This window comes from Eptesicus fuscus, chromosome 4, assembly GCF_027574615.1.
Source record: "Eptesicus fuscus isolate TK198812 chromosome 4, DD_ASM_mEF_20220401, whole genome shotgun sequence".
Lineage (NCBI taxonomy): Eukaryota > Metazoa > Chordata > Mammalia > Chiroptera > Vespertilionidae > Eptesicus > Eptesicus fuscus.
In genome coordinates, this window is record NC_072476.1 from 48058125 (window position 1) to 48078797 (window position 20673).

At 43.9% G+C, this 20673-nt stretch overlaps 1 protein-coding gene across 1 annotated transcript in view; it reads right to left on the minus strand.

The window, feature by feature from the left end:
- CAMK4 (calcium/calmodulin dependent protein kinase IV) overlaps positions 1–18290 on the minus strand; it is a 140714-nt gene extending 122424 nt beyond the window's left edge. The window contains exon 1 of the mRNA XM_008144489.3: positions 18108–18290. Within this exon, the coding sequence (XP_008142711.2) occupies positions 18108–18253 (146 nt within the window). The 5' untranslated portion in view covers positions 18254–18290. The remainder of the gene's footprint in view (positions 1–18107) is intronic.
- Positions 18291–20673: the final 2383 nt, after the last annotated feature.

A 20673-nucleotide genomic window follows, 5' to 3' on the forward strand; every position in this document is an offset into this window, starting at 1 on the left:
GCAGCCCCCTTTTCATTCTCAGCATCAGGCTACAGCCAACACATTTCTAGAATCTTGGAATCAGAAGACATCTTGAAAGATTGTGCTATCCAATCAGTTGCAATGCCTCCTCCTTCACAGAAAGCCATTCCAGGATTAATGCCCCTTACCTGAATGACACTCAGGTGAGGCATGTCCTACGTCACCTGGTCTCTATGCTTTCTTTTTCCCTAGCTATATCTGTCTCATTAACACCTTCCTCAAAGTTTATTAATTTGTTTTCTTAAGTGCTGCCAAAAAAAAAAAAAACCCACAAAAAAACAAAAAACACAACTCTTCATCAGAAGAGAAACCAAGACAATTAATAGTAGCTACTAATGGAATGTATGATGAAACCAAACTTTTACCATTTAGGTATCAGGTTAGATAAATACATTTTTAGGTCTGATTAATAGTGACATCATTTAAATATAAGAAGTCTCTGCTAGGTCACATATTTTTATCAGTGTATACAGACTGCTTTCAAATATTCCTTACCATATGTGGGTTTTGTTTTTGTTTTCTTGTTTTTTGAATCTTTAAATGATTTCCAAAACTCTACTCTTTATTTCTGAATCACAGTCAAGTTGCAGTAATTCTGGGTCTGGTTATTTAACTTTCCAGTGAAGAATGCATTATCCTGAATAAAAAATGAATAAATCTAGGACAAAGCGTTAAGTTAGCACAAATAAGATCTCAAACCTACAAAATGATTAATATTTTCTAATTTTATAACACTTCTTATAAGCAAAGCAAACTGTAAAAATTACACAGGAAGACCTACCTATAACAATTATTTTAACTACTCCAACTGTCCTTTTGTCTGCAGATATGGAAAACCTAGGTTTATACCACACACTCCTTTTAGAAGGTGAAGTGTGGAGAACAGCAGTCTTTTTAGAATGTGAAATGTGAAGAGCAGAGATCTTACAAACATTAAGATCTCTTTTGTTGGGTCACCTCGTGCTCATGTGAAGTCATGCGGCACGGATATGTGTTAGCTATTCATTAACCTGAGAAACATGAGCCTTATCCTTGAGAATCTGCCATTTAAGACATGAAACTGATAGCAACTGTCAGAGTAAGCAGCCCAGTGCTAAAGAAACGCTGAACAGGTTAATAAATTCAATAAGACCACGTAGAGTCTTGGTAAACTAGGTCCTCAACTAGTCATAAGCATCCCAGGTTTTCTGAGGCTGGAAGTTGCATTTGGAATAAGCAGGTGAAAATACAGCCAGCAACCAGAACAATACGCATTCTCAGTGCTGAGAGAGGTGCCCGAGTGACGGTGTGAGCTGTGCCAGAATGCAGATCCGAATTCTGATGGAAACATATGATACTCAAGATGGGCCAAGTTTTATTTTTTAATATCTCAGCTTCCAGTTGGCAACAAAACATTCCTGTGCCAGCTGCTGAGGAAATAATGTGCCTGGAGCTGGCAGGCACTGGCACTTGGGAAGCCAGCAGGTACGGATGCACAGTAGATACTGAGGTGCTAGTGCCTAGAAGGTGGAGGAGTGGGAGGGGAGTGTGACCGCAGAATCATCCCAGCCTAGAACGCAGCAGGGCAGCACAGGTGCCAGGAAGCGTATTAGTTAGAAAGAATGCAGAGCAACTCAGAGTCAGCTCCAGCCATCCTGGACAAAGCAAGTGTAGGGGTCTCTGGACCTCCTTCCCCAACATCAGGTAGAAGAACAATGGTGGGCATCTGGGAGAGTAAAAGCACAGCGCTGTCTTAAAGCTCTGCTGGCCACATTAGCACAGATGAGCTCAGGTTAGCGTTTGAAACATAATAGGTAGATCCCAAGGTTATGAATGAAGTCAGACAGATATCGAAGTGGAGAAGAAAGGCAAAAGGATGTCTTAGCTTGGACTGCCATAACAAAATATCATAGACTGGGTGGCTTATACAATAAAAAATCTATTTTCTCACAGTTCTAGAAAATGGAAGTTCAAGATTAGGGGCTAGCATGGCTGGGTTCTGGTGAAAGCTCTCTTCCTGGCTTGCAGACATCAGTCTTATTGCTTCTTCCTCACAGGACAGAGAGAGAGAACAAGCCTTTTGCTGTCACTTCTTCAAGGGCACGGATCCTGTCCCGAGGGCCCTCCTCCTTCATGACCTCATCCAACCCTAATTCGCTCCCAAAGGCCCATCTCCAAATGCCATCACATTGTGGGGTAAGAGTAAGAATTGTGAGGGGACACAGACATCCATGCCATAACAAGGGGATATATAAGGAAAATGGGAGAGATCTTGGCTCTGGTGGAACAAGAACAGGGGGAGATCAGGCAGGGACAGAGGTGCTTATGGGTTGAGGTATAACTGGACTCGGAAAACAAGAAGTAGACTTGCATGGAAAGTGGCGTTCCTTCTACCCGTCAGCCCTGTCTCTGCTCCTCTTCCTCCTACACACAGCTTTTCTTTCACCACACTCCCCTGGGCTTTGTTGTCAAAATAGAGACGGGGACATGCAGATTTCCAGAATAATTATTTTGACATTGCATAGAAATTATGAAATAAAGTTAATGACCCTATTTGGAAGTCAAGGAGTGATTTTTTTTTTTATTTTGATCAAAGAATTAGACATCTCAATGGATGGTGTTTAAATAACATCCCCAAATAAAGATAAACACAGAGCAGATCTTCTGTGTTCTTTATTTCCTTCATGATCCTCTGTTTAGCTCTTCCCCTCCTATGGTCAGGCAGGGCATGTGTTACAGGACTATATGACAGGACATTGCTAATCGATTGCATGGTCACAAACAGGTCACAAATCAAGCTTTTTAAAAAGAATGGTCCTGCCCTAGCTAGTTTGGCTCAGTGGATAGAGCATCGACCCTTGGACTGAAGGGTCCCCGGTTCGATTCCGGTCAAGGTCACAGACCTCAGGAGGCAACCAATCAATGTATTCTCTCACATTGATGTTTCTCTTTCTGTCTCTCCCCCTTCCTTCCACTCTCCTAAAAATCAATGGAAAAGTATCCTCAGGTGGGGATTAAAAAAACAAAAAAAGAATGATCCTTTTCAGAAACAAAAAGAGAAGACTGTAGAAAGCTAGGAAGCTTCCCTTCTTGCTAAATCTTGTCCTAGATATGCCAGCATGTGAATGATCCACTAAAGGAAGTAAAAATGAGCAAATATGACAATGAGTACATGTTTCTAAAAAGAGGGAGGCATTTAAAAATAAGAATAAAAAATATTTTTAAAAAAGAATAAAATTATTCCAGGATCTTTCCATACATTTACAAAGCCTTCGGAGCTTAGAGAACCACTTATTCCAAAAGCTACTCTGACTCCTCAGCACCTAGTAAAGAACTAAGATAATCATCCAGAGAATTCAATTGGAAGAAAACACAGATGCACAGATGCCTGTGGCTAGAAGGGACCTTAGAAGTAAGTAATTTAATCACAGAAGGTCATACAGAGATGGGGGCCTTTTAAGAGAGAGTAGACTGATGCAAGAGTTCCTTGGGCTCCAAAGGACTTTCAATTGCAGAAGCCCTGCTGGTACAACTGACTCACTTACAGAACAAATGTTCACGGAGTGCTCACTGCATAGCAGGCATTGTTCTAGGTGCTGGGGACAGAACAGTGAACAAAGGGACAGAGGTTTGGCCCCTAACAGCTTACATTCCAAAGAGAGGGCCACAGGATTGAATAAGTAATTTCACAGTGTGCTGGTTTAGCAGAGAGTTGTGGAGGGAAAATACCATGAAGAAAGAGAGATTTAAGTCTGCCTCATTGTCCTGCAGCTGTTCACCTAACATTTACTCATTCACTCGCTACTACACAAACATTTATTAAGCGCTTATGGGGAGCAGGCAGTAGGCTGAAGAATAGACTCAGCAGTGGGGATAAAAGATGGATAAGACATGGGGTTCCTCTGTCCAAGGAGCAGATGCCCTGGTGGTGAAAACAAAGCATTTGCCTGTCAGACCATAAACATATAAAGTGATATGAGAGCAGGAAGGTGGGAGAAACCTTCTGCCTGGGGTGTGAGATGAGTACTCTGTAGGATTTAGGATAAGGGCATTTCAGGCCAAGAGAGTTTCAGACACAACACCATAGAGATATGAGGGTCCGTGAGGGGTCCTTGAGGCCAAGGCAGGTAGAGCGGAAAGAGAACAGAGCAGGATCTGAATCCCAGCTCTGCCCCCCTCCCCTGCAGTGTGAGCTTGGACAAGCTGCTTGGCCATTCTAGCCCTCAAGTTTCTTCTCTGAAAAATGGTGCTGGTGATGATCAGCTTGTTATATCATTGAAATAATTTTCAATACACATATGACAGTAAAACCACTACACCAAGCTCCTAGTGGTGGGGAATGGGCCTGGCAGGCAAGTTGGGTCAGGCTGCTAAAGGGCCATGTAAACTAGACTTGATATTTCTTCTACAGATACCCAATTTAAAATCATTATCCCCTACCTCCTACCCTGTACCCTGTGTGGGGAATATTAAGCGTATGTGCCAGCTATGGAGCTAAGTGTTCTTACATACATAAGTGATCTCATCTCATGGTCATAGCAACCTTGGGGGAGGATATACTACGATGATCTTCATACAAATGAGGCTGAGTGAAGTTCAATGTTATGCTCAGAGAGACACAGTCATCAAGTAGCAATTTTATCCTGCCTGTTTTCCTGCCCCCATCCTCTACCATCTCGCTCAGTTCTTGTCTGAGCTCTGCCTTGCTCATCAGTCTTCTTTCGCCCCACTGACTCAACCGTCCAGAATGGTCTGCTTGCTGCCCAGCCTTGAAGCCATTCTGAGTAGCTAGCTGCCTCGCCCACCTCTCTTCTTGAGCTGGGGCTACCTGAAGATCACTACCCTCCACCACCTGCCAGTGTAAGCCGGGACTGGTACTCTGCTGCCCCCTCCTGTCTAGGGCCAGAACCTCAACTGCTCCCCCCGGGGCCTCAGCTTAATCCTACCATTCCATTTCCTCAGTATCTCAAGATAGAAAAGAACTGTACTGATTTGCTATGATTTCCATTTCAATAATGTGTCATACATACACATAAAAATCTCTGTTTATTATGTCTTTAGTTTGCTTTAGTGACAGGTTACACCCAGGAGAGCTTTTCAAAAGTTTATCTCATTGAACATTTTTATCAGCTTATGTGTTCATGTTGAGGGAGAAAAGAGAGGAAGGACCCAGAGTCCTATAGGAGCCACTCAAAATGTTTCCACTTACACACGAAATCTTCAGAGGCCTATAATGACTGAACACTCTGGGACAGGCTGATTTATTGAATTTAGTAATATAGAATAATAGTCTTGTCCTAACAGGGAGCTTTTAAAAAATATATAAGATACCACTGAATTAATATATAGCAGTATATTTACATCCTGTCAAAGATAAAACTTGGATTGACAAGTTGTCACAACTAAAGAACAATACTGTACAACGGTTAGGGTCCCAAATGCATGGTTGTCACATCCTAAATTAAAGTAGTCACTAACTACTGTCCCTTCAAGACAGTGCAAGTAGGTTAGGCCAAGATAAAAAGTGTAATGAAGGATAAAAGGCATGCAAAGGTCCCTATTAGAGTCCATAAAGATTTAAAATAGGAAGAAATCCTTCAAATGCTGCATTGTAGGTAACAATAAATGAGTGAACATAATTACAGATTTGCTATTCCCGACTCTTCTTCTTATAGTTTGTAATATTAGTTAAGTTCTGTTGATAATCACGACATAAATCAAAGAAAGTGCACTTTCAACAAGGAATGCTACTATAAACTGAGAGAGAAAGAGAAAATGTCATGACCATTGCCTTTTTAGCAAACCATTCCAATCAGCAGGTTATTCAAGTCTAGCCTTTTTTATTTTTAAAGAAATGTTTCTGTACCTGGTTAATTTTTCAACCATATCACCCTGAAGCACGACTTAAGAAATAATTAAGTGATGACAATGCATTTGTTAACAGGGTTAAACTCAACATCCTGGCACTAATGCCCACAGCTCTTCAAGCTCTGCCCACCAAACACTTCAGGCAAAAGCAGTCATCTGCTTAAGACAGCAGTGGGCAACATTTACCATAAAGCAAATTAGACATATTAAAACCAAGGTTCTTGCAAAATAATATGAAATCTGCGTTCAACAACAAAGAAAAATAGATTTTATTTAACCCTCTGCTTGATGAGCAAGCTGTATTATTTTTCTCTTTTTCTGTTTTTGTTTTGTGACTTTTTTGGTTACAACGGCAGTAAGTTCTTATCAAAATCTTTCATCAGGTAGTCTTAAAAGGCATAACAAGTGCACATACATAACCACTTCCCCTTTCTGCACAAAGACACACCTTGCAATGTGATTTCTTTTTTGTTTGCATTTTGATATATATCTATATCTTCAGTTCAATCATTTTCATACAGCAGAATATTATTTAAATATAAGTAAAGAAGCTTATTCAGTATCCACTTATAACTAGCATTTTCAATGTGATAATCATCCAACGAGATGTTTTAAGCACATGCTCCTCCCGTTATATATACTTATGTTCCTATTTAAATGCCATACATGTGCTACTGAACCAATATGTACTGTGCTCTTTAAAACATCCAAAAACAAAAATTAAAAGCAAAAATTAGGAAAAATGGATTCTTTAATACTTTCTTGTAGCACCCCACTATATTACACACACCCTGGATGTGGACATCCCATTTTTGGAGACCTCTGCTTTAGTCAAAATATGTGGCCAGTTTAGTACTAAAGTCTATTCAAAAAAAAAAGTAATAATGCTATTTTAAAAAATAAATTGCTTATTTAAACATAATCCCAATTTAAGGACTGTAACTAGTTCATCTGAGATATATACATGGCTTATACAAGGATTATTCAAAATGCAGATAATATATTAATAAACAGATAAATTAATTAAACTTTACTAGAGACAAATCTTTTATCAATAGTTTATTTAGCATATCATTTTATAATGGACTCTTCAAATATAATAGAAGAATGATCAACTTGAAACATATTTATTATATGTAAAATAAATTATCCTCCAATAAATAATCTTTGGATGTGAACACTGATCATGGTATGAAAATCTAACTTACACACACTTCTTGTAAAATTTCACCATTTTCAAAAATATGAATGATGAATGGAAGTAGCTAACATGCTGCACAGGTAAGAACTGTGTTAAGACGTCAATAGACGTAGGAAAAGGATGAGTAGGCAGGCATTTAAAGGTTGTGCCCACCTTAGAAAATATCAGGTTGACATTTTCAAAGTGTAATGGAGGTGGTTCCTTGAATAAATGAAGTCTTGATATTTTAACCTGAAATGCTCATGTAACTGAAGAGGAGTAGAATTTTAGCTTGATGGATCTAGGTCAGTGTCGGCAAGCCATGGCCAAGGACTGCTTGTCTTAGTATAGTCTGCAACCTAAGAGTAGTTTTTACAGTTTTAAATGTATTTTAAAAATTGAAAGAATAAATAGAAAAAAATATAATATTTTGTGATGTAAAAAGTATATGAAATTCAAATTTCACTGTTATAAAAAAAGTTTTATTGGAACACAATCATGTGCATTTGTTTCTGTGTTGTCCATGGCTGTTTTCACTCAACCATCACAGAGAGCATATGGCCCACGAAGTCTAAAATATTAATTGTCTGTCACTTCATGGGCACTTTACCATGATGTTAGTCCTCTCAATCCCAAACTTCCCCTATCTGTAAGAGGTATTTCTTTCTCTTTTTAACAAACTTGGTAAGTTCTCTCTTACCCATTCCCCTGGCTTACGGGTAAGTGGCAAATTCTGAGTCCCACAACTTAAACCCGAGATGCAGCTGCTTTGATATAGACACCTTTTGCTCTCAAAATGGTTACTTTCTTTTGCTTTCAGTTGATATAGACAGTTTTTTTGTTTTGTTTTTACATGCTATCTTTGGTCTGACATCAACTTATTGTCCCAACCTTATCTGTCATTGAAATGTCCATGTTTTGTAAAGTTTACAAAATGGGTAGCCTGCATTTTTCTGTTTTTGCCCTTAAAAATATTGATTTCAAAGAGGAAGGGGGAAGGAGAGAGAGATAGAAACATCAATGATGAGAGAGAATCAGTGATCAGCCGCATCCTATGCCCCACACGGGGAATTGAGCCCACAACACAGGCATGTGCCCTGACCAGGAATCGATGCTCCTGGTTCATAGGTGGATGCTCAACCACTGAGCCATGCTGGCCGGGCTTGCCTTTTTTTTTTTTTTTAAACGTACTTTTCACCTGGCATGCCCTTCACAAAAGCTCTACCTGTTAAAATTCTGCCAAATTTCAAGGTCCACCCCTCCTATAAAGATACCTCAATCCTTCCAGTCAGAATTATCACAGTGTTATAAAGTGGTTCTACTATTTTTTTTTAATCTCATATTATTTTACCTGGTATTTATTTTATTTATCTCATGTTAAAATTATTGTTGATACGTTTGGAGGCCAAATAGTGTTATATACATCATATCCATTCATACTCTAGCCCCTCGCACCACCACACACACACAACCAACATATATTGCCTAGTTCCCTGGTCGGCAAACTGCAGCTCATGAGCCACATGCGGTTCTTTGGCCCCTTGAGTGTGGCTCTTCCACAAAACACCGCGAGTCTATTTTGAAGTGGCATTAGAAGAAGTTTAAGTTTAAAAAATGTGGCTCTCAAAAGAAATTTCAATCGTTGTACTGTTGATATTTGGCTCTGTTGACTAATGAGTTTGCCGACCACTGGCCTAGTTCATAGTTATTCAAAAGGTCAAACCTATCAAGGGATTTTTAGGTGGCACAAAGGCATGGAATTAAATAGCAAGGAATCAGAAAAAATGAGAACTTCATTCTCTTTTTAATGGTTCTGATTACATCAAGAAGAAAACCTCAATTTGTACTACTGTGGTTTTAATCCTGATAACTTTAATAATCTCCCTTTTAAAAAAAGAGAGAACAATCCTCAAGTTTGGAGGCTTTTGTAGACAAATATTTCTAGCTATCTATATATATAAAAGGCTAATATGCAAAGTGTCCCCTTGGGAGTTCGACCGGAAGACCGGGAGTTCGATTGCTCACTATGACGGATGCTGACCACCAGGGGGCGGTGTGGAGCATGGTGGGTAACCAGCAGTGGTGGCAGGGCGCTGAGGGAATGAGGGAAGGAGGAGGCGGGGAACCTGATCGGCCCTGATCACTAGCCAGGCCTAGGGACCCTACCCATTCACGAATTTCATGCACCGGGCCTCTAGTCTAGATACATATAAAAGCCTAAGCGACTGGACAACTGGACAACTGGACGACTGGACAAATGGACAACTGGCCAATAGCTATGACACACACTGACCACCAGGGGGCAGATGCTCAATGCAGGAGCTGCCTCCTGGTGGTCAGTGCACTCCCACAGAGGGAGTGCTGCTCAGCTGACAGACAAGCACCAGACACCAGGCTGACGGCTGGCAGGCGCACCTGCGGCAGTGTGAGCCTCTCCCAAGGACACTCCCCCTGTGCGCCTGAGCAGCGGCAGCAGGCACAGTGGGGCCAGGATGAGCGGGAGCGGTGCAGCACCCAGTTTGGGCTTGGGCTCCTCCCAGGCACCTGCAGCTTCACGCACTACTTCGTGCTGTGTGGGATCAACGCAGACAGCGGGCTGGAGCCTGATGAGCTGGCAGGTAAGGCTGGGCTGTGGTAGTGCGGAGGTCCACTGATCCCCACAGGCCAGGCCGAGGGACCCCACCGGTGCACAAATCTGTGCACTGGGCCTCTAATAATTTAATGAAAACACTTTGTTTTTATTGCAATTTATTCTTACAATTTGCTTCTATTTATGACATGAATACTAGTTTTCACTTTAATAAAAGTAAGTATTCTTGATAAGTAAATTTAGGTTAACAAAAATGGGGTGGTTTAAACAAAAATATTAAGCAAATTATAGTACAGGTGGTATGCACAGATGAGAGAAATCTTAATGGTGTTACATAAAAATGGAAGAAACATTTGGTCATAGCAGATACTCAATAAGGTCAAATAATCTTACTCTATCAACCTCCCTGTTGTTAAGCATCTACACAACTATAAGAAAGTCATGTAAAAGCCTAACCTCAGGCTTCTGAGACAGTGGTTCTCAGCAGGAAGTGGGGGATGGGTAGGAGACATTTGACAATGTTTAGAGACATTTTTGGTTGTCACATTTGGGGTTGGGGGAGGATCTAGTGGGTAGAGGCCAGGAGCACAGCTAAATATCTGGCCCCAAATGTCTACAGTGCCAAGGTTGAGAAACCAAGCTCTAAGAGAAAAAGAGAAAGCTCTACTGGGACTACTCTTTGCCCAGCTCTGCTCCAGTCCTCATTTGATCTTTGCCAATGATAAGATTACTGGGGAAAATCCCAGCCCAAACCTTTCACTATTTGACATCCCCACACAATCACTGCGCTCCATTAAGATTAGAATTATTTTTTAAATGGACTGTATTGGAAAGTCCATGTCTTTTATGTGCTAATACTATGCTATCAACATTTAAATCTAACGTCCTAATTAAAACACTGTAGTTATAAATTTTCAGATGATCTCCCATTATCAAATAGGGGAAAAAATAATTAACATAAGGATTAATATAATTTGAGTAAAACTTTTATTCTAGCTGCTATTATTTTATGTAAAGTTATTCTTCAGCCTGAGTTATATGGTTCAGGGACTCAATTAAATATATATTTTACATAATAAACCTGACTTTGAAATTTTAAAATTTTAACTTTTTATTAGATACTAGAGGCCCGGTGCACAAAATTCGTGCACGGAGGGGGGTTGTCCCTCAGCCCAGCCTGTACCCTCTCCAATCTGGGACATCCCTCTCACAATCCAGGACTGCTGGCTCCCAATTGCTTGCCTGCCTGCCTTCCTGATTGCCCCTAACCGCTTCTGCCTGCCAGCCTGATCACCCCCTAGCCACTTCACTGCCAGTCTGTTTGCCCCCAACGTCCCTCCTCTGCCAGCCTGGTCACCCCTAACTGCCCTCTCCTGCAGGGTTGATCACCTCCAACTGCCCTCCCTTGCAGGCCTCGTCCCTCTCAACTGCCCTCCCTTGCAGGCCGCGTGCCTCCCAACTGCCCTCTCCTGCTGGCCATCTTGTGGTGGCCATCTTGTGTCCACATGGGGGCAGGATCTTTGACCACATGGGGGCAGCTATATTGTGTGTTGCAGTGATGATCAATCTGCATATTACTCTTTTATTAGATAGGATAGAGGCCTGGTACAGGGGTGGGGGCCAGCTGGTTTGCCCTGAAGGGTGTCCCTGATCAGGGTGGGGTTCCCTTGGGGCTTGGGACGGCCTGAGCGAGGGGCCTGTGGTGGTTTGCAGGCTGGCCACACCCCCTGGCAACCCAAGCGGAGGCCCTGGTATCTGGAATTTATTTTCCTTCTACAATTGAAACTTTGTAGCCTGGAGCAGAGCCAAGCCTGGGGCTCCCTCCGTGGCTGGCAGCCATTTCTGTTGGGGTTATAATTGAAACTTTGTAGCTTAAGCGAAGCGGGTGGGCCCGGCCAGGGTGTTCGGAAAGCTCTGCTTCCCCTGTTGCTGCCGGCAACCCTGGCCTGCTCTCTCAAGCTCCATTCTGCCGCCATTTCTGTTTGAATTTGTTTACCTTCTATAATTGAAACTTAGTAGCTTGAGTGGAGGCTTAGGCCTGGCAAGGGCAGGCGGAAAGCTTGTCTTCCTCTGTTACCTAGGAAACCTTGCTCTCTGTGGCTGTAGCCATCTTGGTTGGGTTAATTTGCATACTCACTCTGATTGGATGGTGGGTGTGGCTTATGGGCGTGGCTTGTGGGTATGTCGGAGGTATGGTCAATTTGCATATTTGTCTATTATTAGGTAGGATGTTAGCTTTCCCAAAAGGGAGTCTAAAGAGAACTACTTTTTAAGCTAGTCCCACCCCCCCCCCAAAAAAAATAATAATAATTAGCATAAAAAAACTAGTGGTTGAAAAAATTTGTTTGGCTATCACTTAGCACGCTATTCTCAAATGCATTAGTGTAGGCACATAATCCACACATATATATCTGAGGGTAAACTGTTTACAATCTTTGAAGCGATTTTGTGGTTAGTGCTTTCTTTCTCTTTCTCTCTCTCTCTTTTTCCAAGTAAAGTTCTTCATAACAGTTTAGAAGCAGATGGCACCTGTGTCTCTTTTTTTTTTCCAAATTAAGAGTTATTTTTACCCTTGCAACAGTATTTAAATATGAAAAAGTAGTGTGTTGTTTTTTAAAATATATTTTTATTGATTTCAGAGAGGAAGGGAGAAGGAGAGAGAGAGAGAGATAGAAACATCAATGATGAGAGAAAATCATTGATCGGCTGTCTCCTGTATGCCCCCCCACTGGGGATCGAGCCCACAACTCGTGCATATGCCCTTGACTGGAAATGAACCCAGACCCCTTCAGTCCGCAGGCTGACGCTCTGTCCACTGAGCCAAACCAGCCAGGGCAAAAGTAGTGTGTTCTTTTTTTTCTTTTTCTTTTTTTTAAAATACATTTTATTGATTTTTTACAGAGAGGAAGGGAGAGGGATAGAGAGCTAGAAACGTCGATGAGAGAGAAACATCGACCAGCCGCCTCCTGCACACCCCCCACCGGGGATGTGCCCGCAACCAATGTACATGCCCTTGACCGGAATCGAACCTGGGACACCCCAGTCCGCAGACCGACGCTCTATCCACTGAGCCATACCGGTTTTGGCAGTAGTGTGTTCTTAAAGTAATAATTCTATCACAGTCTTCACTTAATATTGAGGCTCTTTACAATGAGTACATTTCCAAATTTAGCAGTTAATATGTATGAACTTCAATTGTTGGTATAGCTGAGAGGCATCTCATGCCTTTAAGTTCAACTTGAGCTAACTCCTAATTCCGACACACCTGTGGTGAAATGATAGTGAAGGTGAAACTGAATCCCTTTCATTTCAGAGATACGAAGCCATCAGAAAGGCAGCACTATTTTCAACACCTGCAAGCTACAGAGTGGCAGTTATTGGTACTCCCACTGTGAAGACAGGAAACCAACCGCCGAATGACATCAGGGTCATGGCTCCACACGTTTTGGGAGAGAACAAACAGGTCAGAGGATTTCCCTTTCCCCCAAGTCTGAGGTCATCACCTCAGGACCAACAGAGACCACATGTCAAAGAGCAAGGGAGCATGCCCACTGTGCCTAGTCCATTTCATTATCATTCATCCACTCCCTAAAATAATTTGTTAGGCACCTACTGAGCACTGAACGCTGTGCTAGGTGAGGAGCACACAACGGTGAACCAGCCAAATCCACCAACGGCCTTCTGGGAGCTTCCAGTCAGTGTCCTGCAAAGAGCCGGTGCGGCGGCAGTTTCTATTCTCTCATTGCAATCCCACCTTGCTCCCGACTCAACAGCCTGAGAAAAGACTTGGTTTTGTTACAAACATTTGATGACCTCAGACCTAGGGACTCCGGGGAAAGGTAAAGACTAGTTTTGTTACAAACATTTTTTCAATTTCATACAACAGACAGGAACAAAAGGTGTGAAGTAACAGAAAACAAGACATGGGTTTGGGTGCACAGGGCGAAATCCTCACCACAGAGCAGGGCAGGCCCTGGTGGGGGTGGGGGGTTGCTGGAAAGGGGGCTCAGTTAGTTGGAGCGTCATCCCGTGAACCAAAAGTTCTGTATTACCAAGTGGAAGACACCACTGCTCAGGCTCCTGAATTCCTCCCCTCTACAGTGAAGGTGTCCAGACCCAGCCTCCTGCCCCCTCGGCCGTTCCAGAGTACAGTGCACCCAGCAGATCTTGGGGAGACACCAGAGTTTGTAGAAGTGTTTGAAAAAAGAAACCCAATAATGATTTGGAGGCAAAGCTAGGAGACCTTTTCTCTACAGAGCTGTGCAAATGGAGACCACTCAATGTTGCCAACTCGTTTGCAGGGCATTTTTCAAAAGGACTCTGCCTCATACTTTAACCTGCATACACTGAGTTAGGGCCTAAAACAGCGCTTTTCAAACTGTCACAATCCATGGGTGGGATGTGAAATCACATGGATTCGGCTGATAAATTTTAATGAAACAATAAAATCACACAGTGTAAAATAGGAAATATTAGAATACATTGTTGGTAATAAGAATAGACATCGTTTTATTAAACTAGTTTCCATTTTACACACACCTCTGTCTCACCATCTAAATCTAGTTGGTTCCTAAGCAATAACACATATAGCAAGGGACGCTACATGATTGTGCTTCAATTGGGTGCCATATAAATGCATTTCTTTTCATTGTGGATCAGGTTGTGGTGAAGGTAGGAACTGAAAGTCACTAGCCTAAAGAAACTATAGGTAAGTGGAATGGAAAGTTTTTTTTAATTTTGATTCCAAAATAATTTAACTCTTTTTTTGTCCTAATTATTTTTTTATTTGGTTTCCCTGAATTTGTGTGCCGTGTGTGCCCATCCAGTTTTGTTACAAACATTTTTTTCAGTTTCATACAACAGACAGGAACAAAAGGTGTGAAGTAACAGAAAACAAGACATGGGTTTGGGTGCACAGGGCGAAATCCTCACCACAGAGCAGGGCAGGCCAAATCCTGCCCTCCTTGTGCCAAACCACCGGACAGAGTCTGGACCAGACACAGGCTCTCCCTTCTCCCTTGGCAAAGCCATTAAAACACCAATTTCTCAAATGACTGGGCAAAGGACCAACCTCTCTCTAAGATATGGAGCCCTGAATAGGATCACGGCCAACTCATATTTTTAAGTAGAAATGAATTTGTTGGTGTATCATGATTTTTGTAAACTTTATGGCAAGCTATACATGAAGCAGTATTTTCAAATGTGAGTTTTGAAAATATTAATCAGTTGCCTGTTACTCTTTTTTTAAACAGTTGACACTTCATATATTTTTAATATGTTTTTATTGATTTAGAGAGAGGAAGGAAGGGAGGAGAGAGAGAGAGAGAGAGAGGAGAGAGAGAGAGAGAGACAGAGAGAGAGACAGAGAGAGAGAGAGAGAAATGTAAGAGAGAAACATGAATGTGAGAAACATCAATCCTTTGCCTCATATTCCCGAGTGGGGATCAAACCTGCAACCTGGGCATGTGCCCCAACCAAGAATCAAACCAGAGACCCTTCAGTGCATGGAACTACGCTCAACCAACTGAGCCATACCGGCCAGGACCTTGATACTCTAAAATAATCCTCCTTACCCCTACCCCCACTCCTCACCTTCATCCTGAAATAAATAAATAAATAAATAAATAAATAAATAAATAAATAAATAAATAAAAGCTATCACATCTGCTCTGTTCTAAATGGCTACATATAGATCATTGTTGTCTCACCACCCAGGGGCTTCGAGTGGTTATAGCCTTGGGAATTTAGCTGCCTGGAATTTCCAAACACATCCTCAGGGTGTGTGGCCCTAAGGTTACATGTCCAATCTTCTTGAATTCAGGAGCCCCTGACCTACAACAGGTAAGGGTAACAGAAGAAGGACTACTCACAAATTCGTTTACCTAGTGGGGATTGTCTGTGCCCTGGAACCAACCGCACTGGCACACACATCTGGAGCATAGTTCTCTTGGCATCTTCATGATGACTGTGCTACTAATGAACGACATGTTTTGGCCTTAGAGTCAGGCAGCTTTGGCCCAAGACAGAGTCAAGAGAGCAAAGACTGGAAACCAGTTGTTTCAACTTTCTCACTAATGCAGGAAGGAAGAGGCCTTTTGTCACTCAGTCAATAGCTGCTATTATAATTGTGTTGCACTTTCTGGCTTTATAGATTCTTAGTAATTATACCTGTAACACAAGTTGCTTTATGTTTTAGGTCTTTAAAAAAATAACTTTGATTGTGAAGTGATATTTCTCAAAGTCTCAACCAAATGGAGTAAAGCAGGCACCTCACCAATTCTGCCATCTACAGAGAACTGACCTAATACACGACTGCTGAAAAACAGCAAAAGTAAACATTTTTAGTTTTCTCAAAACATTTTAATTCTGTGATTGTCAAAGTATTGAAACAACTAGGTAGCAGGCTGAGAGTCTTAGCAATATAAATCTGATTTAATCTGTCCTCCAAAAATGTATTGCAGGATATAAGCTTACACAATAACTTCAAATTCCCTAGGTTTTCCCTATGAAATCTACCATCCCATATATGTGTACAACTTGCAGTTTATTCTCTTTCTAACCCTGTGGTCGGCAAACTGCGGCTCGCGAGCCACATGCGGCTCTTTGGCCCCTTGAGTGTGGCTCTTCCACAAAATACCACGGCCTGGGTGAGTCTATTTTGAAGAAGTGGCGTTAGAAGAAGTTTAAGTTTAAAAAATTTGGCTCTCAAAAGAAATTTCAATCGTTGTACTGTTGATATTTGGCTCTGTGGACTAATGACTTTGCCGACCACTGTTCTAACCATTTTCCCATTCCTCAAATTAAGTAAAATTTTGGTTTCCTGATGGTGAAGCTTATTGATAAAGATTAACATGTGCTGATGATACATCGTTGCCAGTCAGAGGCACCTGGGGTGGAGGGTAGCAGAAAGCAATTAGATTGGGTGGTGGGACAGTCCCTGCAGCACCCTCAGGCACTTCCTCTACTGGGTGGCAGTTTTGAAAACACCAAGTAAACAATTGTAAGATCATCTCTCTCCTCAGAAGTTCACACTGCTCCCCTGCAGCTCATCACACAATTATAGGAGTTTGGAGCCTAGGAAGGAGACATTTCATTTTCCACTTACTAGTGAATGCATGCAACAGCAGATCTTCAGATGAACACTGAAAAACGTGGTCAAATCAGGATGTTAATGTAGACATTACTCCATGCTCAAATATTTGGAACATTTTTAAATAGTGACAGACTCCTAAATTTTCATTCAGTTCTGCCTTTCTTATACACCTTCGGTACTCCAGGAGTTAGTAACAGTCGTGACAAACTGGAGGAGGGGGTGACCCTGACACCTTCCCACTAAGTAAGTACCAGCATCCAGAATCCTGCACGGTGGCCTCTGATGACATAGAAAGAAATAGGCTGTTAGCTAAACTCTTTACAGCAAAAGGAGAATGAAAGTGAAATTGCAAAGAAGCACTCAGCGCAGAAGCTTCAACTTGTCAACAGTTGAAACTACGTCTTCAGATTCCCCATCATAAAGGGCCTGGATCTAAGATCCAGGTGAAAAGAACTCCCCTTCGCTATGGATAACAGAAAGGGAGGAAGGGGAAAGAAAGGAAGGGGAAAAATAATATTCAAAGGGTGAAAGTCTGAGACCATGTGGCATCATTCAGGTGGCAGAACTCCCACCTGTTTGGATCTTCAGAGGAGGGAGGGGGGGCATTTCTGCAACCCGCAGGGAGGTGGCTTTTCCAGACACAATTTAAATAAATCACTCCAGTACACGAAACTAGGAAGAGCAGCAGAAGCCTTCTCATTTCCACTGCCTGGACCCCAGGTGCTGCATTTTTCTTTAAAGCCATTATTCTTCCATCCACTCTTTTAAGTGATTCATGCCCCCCCTTCACTCGGAGCAGACTTTGCAGGGTGGCTAGTATTTGAGTTTCATTCCCAGTGTCACTTGCTTTGGAAAGCTTGCTGAGGTGAAGGGGAAGGATCTAATTTATTAATTCCGCTGTGATTTGGGGGGTTACCCTCCGCCCTCACCCCCCCAAAATCACTAGGCAAACAGGACCCTCTGGTAAGCTATAATCCTGAGCAAAGACACCGTTTGGGAAAGCGGGGCCCACGTGCGATGGGAGCTGTCACCCAAGGGAAGTGGCAGCCGGCGAGGAGGAGGGAGAGTGGGAGAGAGTCGGGCTGCTGGGCTGCTGGGCTGCTGCTCGCAGCTGCACCGGCCTGAGCGCTCGGGGAAGCCCTGACTCCCCCTGGAACGGGGCTTCGTTCTCTCCTAGACACTAGGCGGGAAGACATCGGAGGGCAGGGAGGCCGCCTTCCACACCCCAGGCAGCTGTCGCTGCGAAAGGGACAACCCCGGTGCGCGCCGCGGGCTTTCCCAGAAGCCTGAGCCCGCGCACAGGGCGCCGGGCTCCCCCAGGTCCGGGGCGCCCCCGCCCCCAGCGCCCCAGCCCGCCCCCCGCCCCCGAGTCTTACCGTCCCAGCTCCGACTCCACCTCGAAGAAATCGCTCAGAGCATCCCTTTTGGAGCCGTCGATCCAGTAATCCGGGACGAGGTTCCCGGCCCCCCGGTCCACACTGGCGGTCGAGGACGAGCACGAGGGCACCGTGACTTTCAGCATCTTCGCGGCGGGACTCCGGAAGCCGCCACCGCCGCCGCCGCCGCTGCCGGAGCCCGCAGCCCCGCCGCTCTCGCCGGCGCCTGCGAACGCGGAGCGAGAGGCGGTGTCCTTCCCCCGCACGCACACGCCCACCGTCGCCTCCCACGGCGCCCTCGCCGCTCCGCTGCGGCTCCCGCTCCGCGCGCTCGGGAGGGAAGGTGGGCGGACGGAGAAGGGGGCGAGGAGCTGCGAGAGGGTGTGGAGGCAGGACCCGAGCGGCCGCCGGCGGAGAGAGGAGGCGGGTGCGCCGTGCAGGAGAGAGATTCCCTCCCCCTTCGCTCCTTCCCGTCCCACTTCCCCTCCGCCCTCCGCCGAGCCTTTCCAGCGCCCCCCGCCCCCCTTCTCCCTTCTCCCTCTCCCGCAGTGCTGGCGGCGGGGCTGGCTAGGGCCGCTCCGAAAGCAGGAGCTCGGGGAAGCGCCGGGACCCGAGCAGCATCCTGCGGGAGCCGGGAGCCTGGAAGGACCGCGCGCAGCGGGGCGCCAGTGGGACGCTCGCGCCGGGAGTGGCGGGCGCCCAGCGCGCTAGGAGCACGTGGGTCCGGGTGGGCCAGCGGGGTGGTGAGGAAGGGACCTGGCTGTTGGGGCAACTCTCCCCTCCTTGAGCGCATCCCCTCCGCCTGCCACCAGCTCACCAGCCATCCCTTGCTTGTACCGCTATCAAAGCTTCCAGGGGTGGTCTGTGTCCACGCTGGCTGACTCACCTTTGAGAGAAGTCTTCTGCTGGAATAGATCCCGTGGAGCTGCTGCTGGCGCTGCCTCCTTGGGCACGGTGGAAGCTCGTGAAAAGGCGGGTACTTGCTGTGGCGCCTTCACGCCCAGGTTCTGAGGGCGAGCAGCAGAAGGGACCCAGAGAATTACAGACCTGGAAGGGCCCTGTGGAAGCCAACTGGACCCGCCCTGTGCCCCGAGGCAAGAGCAGTCACCGTTCAGGTCAGAGAAGATTGCTCCATTTTAAAGCTCTGTCCTCTTCCCAAGAGATAGGTCCCATCACAAACATTCTGTCCATCAACCTTCAGGGTACTGTTTAAATATTGGTTAACTATATATCCTGTATATTTCTATCCTGGAACAGTTTCTTTTTAGATTTCAGCAGAGATGACCAGCAATTAATTATATTTTGCAGTAAATATATATGAAAACAATGATTGCATCCCATCTCATTTCTGGCTAATATACTCTAAACTCTTTATATATATTTTTTAAAATATATTTTATTGATTTTTTTACAGAGAGGAAGGGAGAGAGATAGAGAGTTAGAAACACCGATCAGCTGCCTCCTGCACGACCCCTACTGGGGATGTGCCCGCAACCAATGTATGTGCCCTTGACCGGAATCGAACCTGGGACCTTTCAGTCCGCAGTCTGATGCTCTAGCCACTGAGCCAAACCGGTTTCGGCTAAACTCTTTATTTAATGTTACTTCACAGGTGTTACTGTTAGTCTTTTTTTTTTTTTTTCCTGACTCCTCCAATATGCATTAAACTCTTCCCAGTAGGACCCCGTTCCCAATAATACCAGTACACAAGGTCCCATATTTTTCTCTCAGTTGTTTCTTTATTGCTCACACTTAGAACTTTTCTATGTTGGTGAATTACCAGCAAAAAATAAAATAAAATAAATTAACCAACTAGTAGTAGAAATGTAATCCTTAGTTGACTAGAAATGAAAATCTGTTCCACACAAGCAATTTTGTGACGATGACCACGTGCTCAATTTACAAATAGCCTAACCAACAGCAGGTACACCTCGACTAAAGATGCTCACAACTTTTTACTTTTCAGACAAGGGATTCATTAATCTTCATGTTAGAAAGTCAAGTTCATAAACGAAGCAAGCTAATAAAACACTCTAAAGTAAATTCCAGTTCTCAGGAGGTAAGTTTCCCTTCGCTTGCGCTGAACAGTGGAGGGGTGGGCACGAGGGGGGCCAGGCCATTTTAGTCGCACCTCTTCTGGTCCTGAAGTGGCAGCACTGCGTGTAGATACTTGTCTGCCGTGAGCAATTCTTTCACAGTGTAAGTCCAAAGCAAGCATATCACATTGAAAGATATGATAAGCCTTTTTTCTCCTGACATTTTAAGGAACAATAGCTAGAGAAACACCATTTCATGGTCCAGGGTGTGACGGTAGAGTTGATATTTATTTTCAACATTAGTTTAGTCATTTGACACCTTTGCTTTATGAAAGTACTACTAACTGAAGGTTAAAGAGGGTATTTGGCTTAAAGAATGCAGTTTCTCAATTTAAAAATATAAGATGAGGGGGCCCTTCCCCCTCCCCACGTGGGAGTCTGTACTAGTTCTTCAATAAATCTCCACCTTTGCTATACCACCTGCTGTCCATGGATTCATTCTTCAACTCCGGCAGACAAAGAACCCGGGT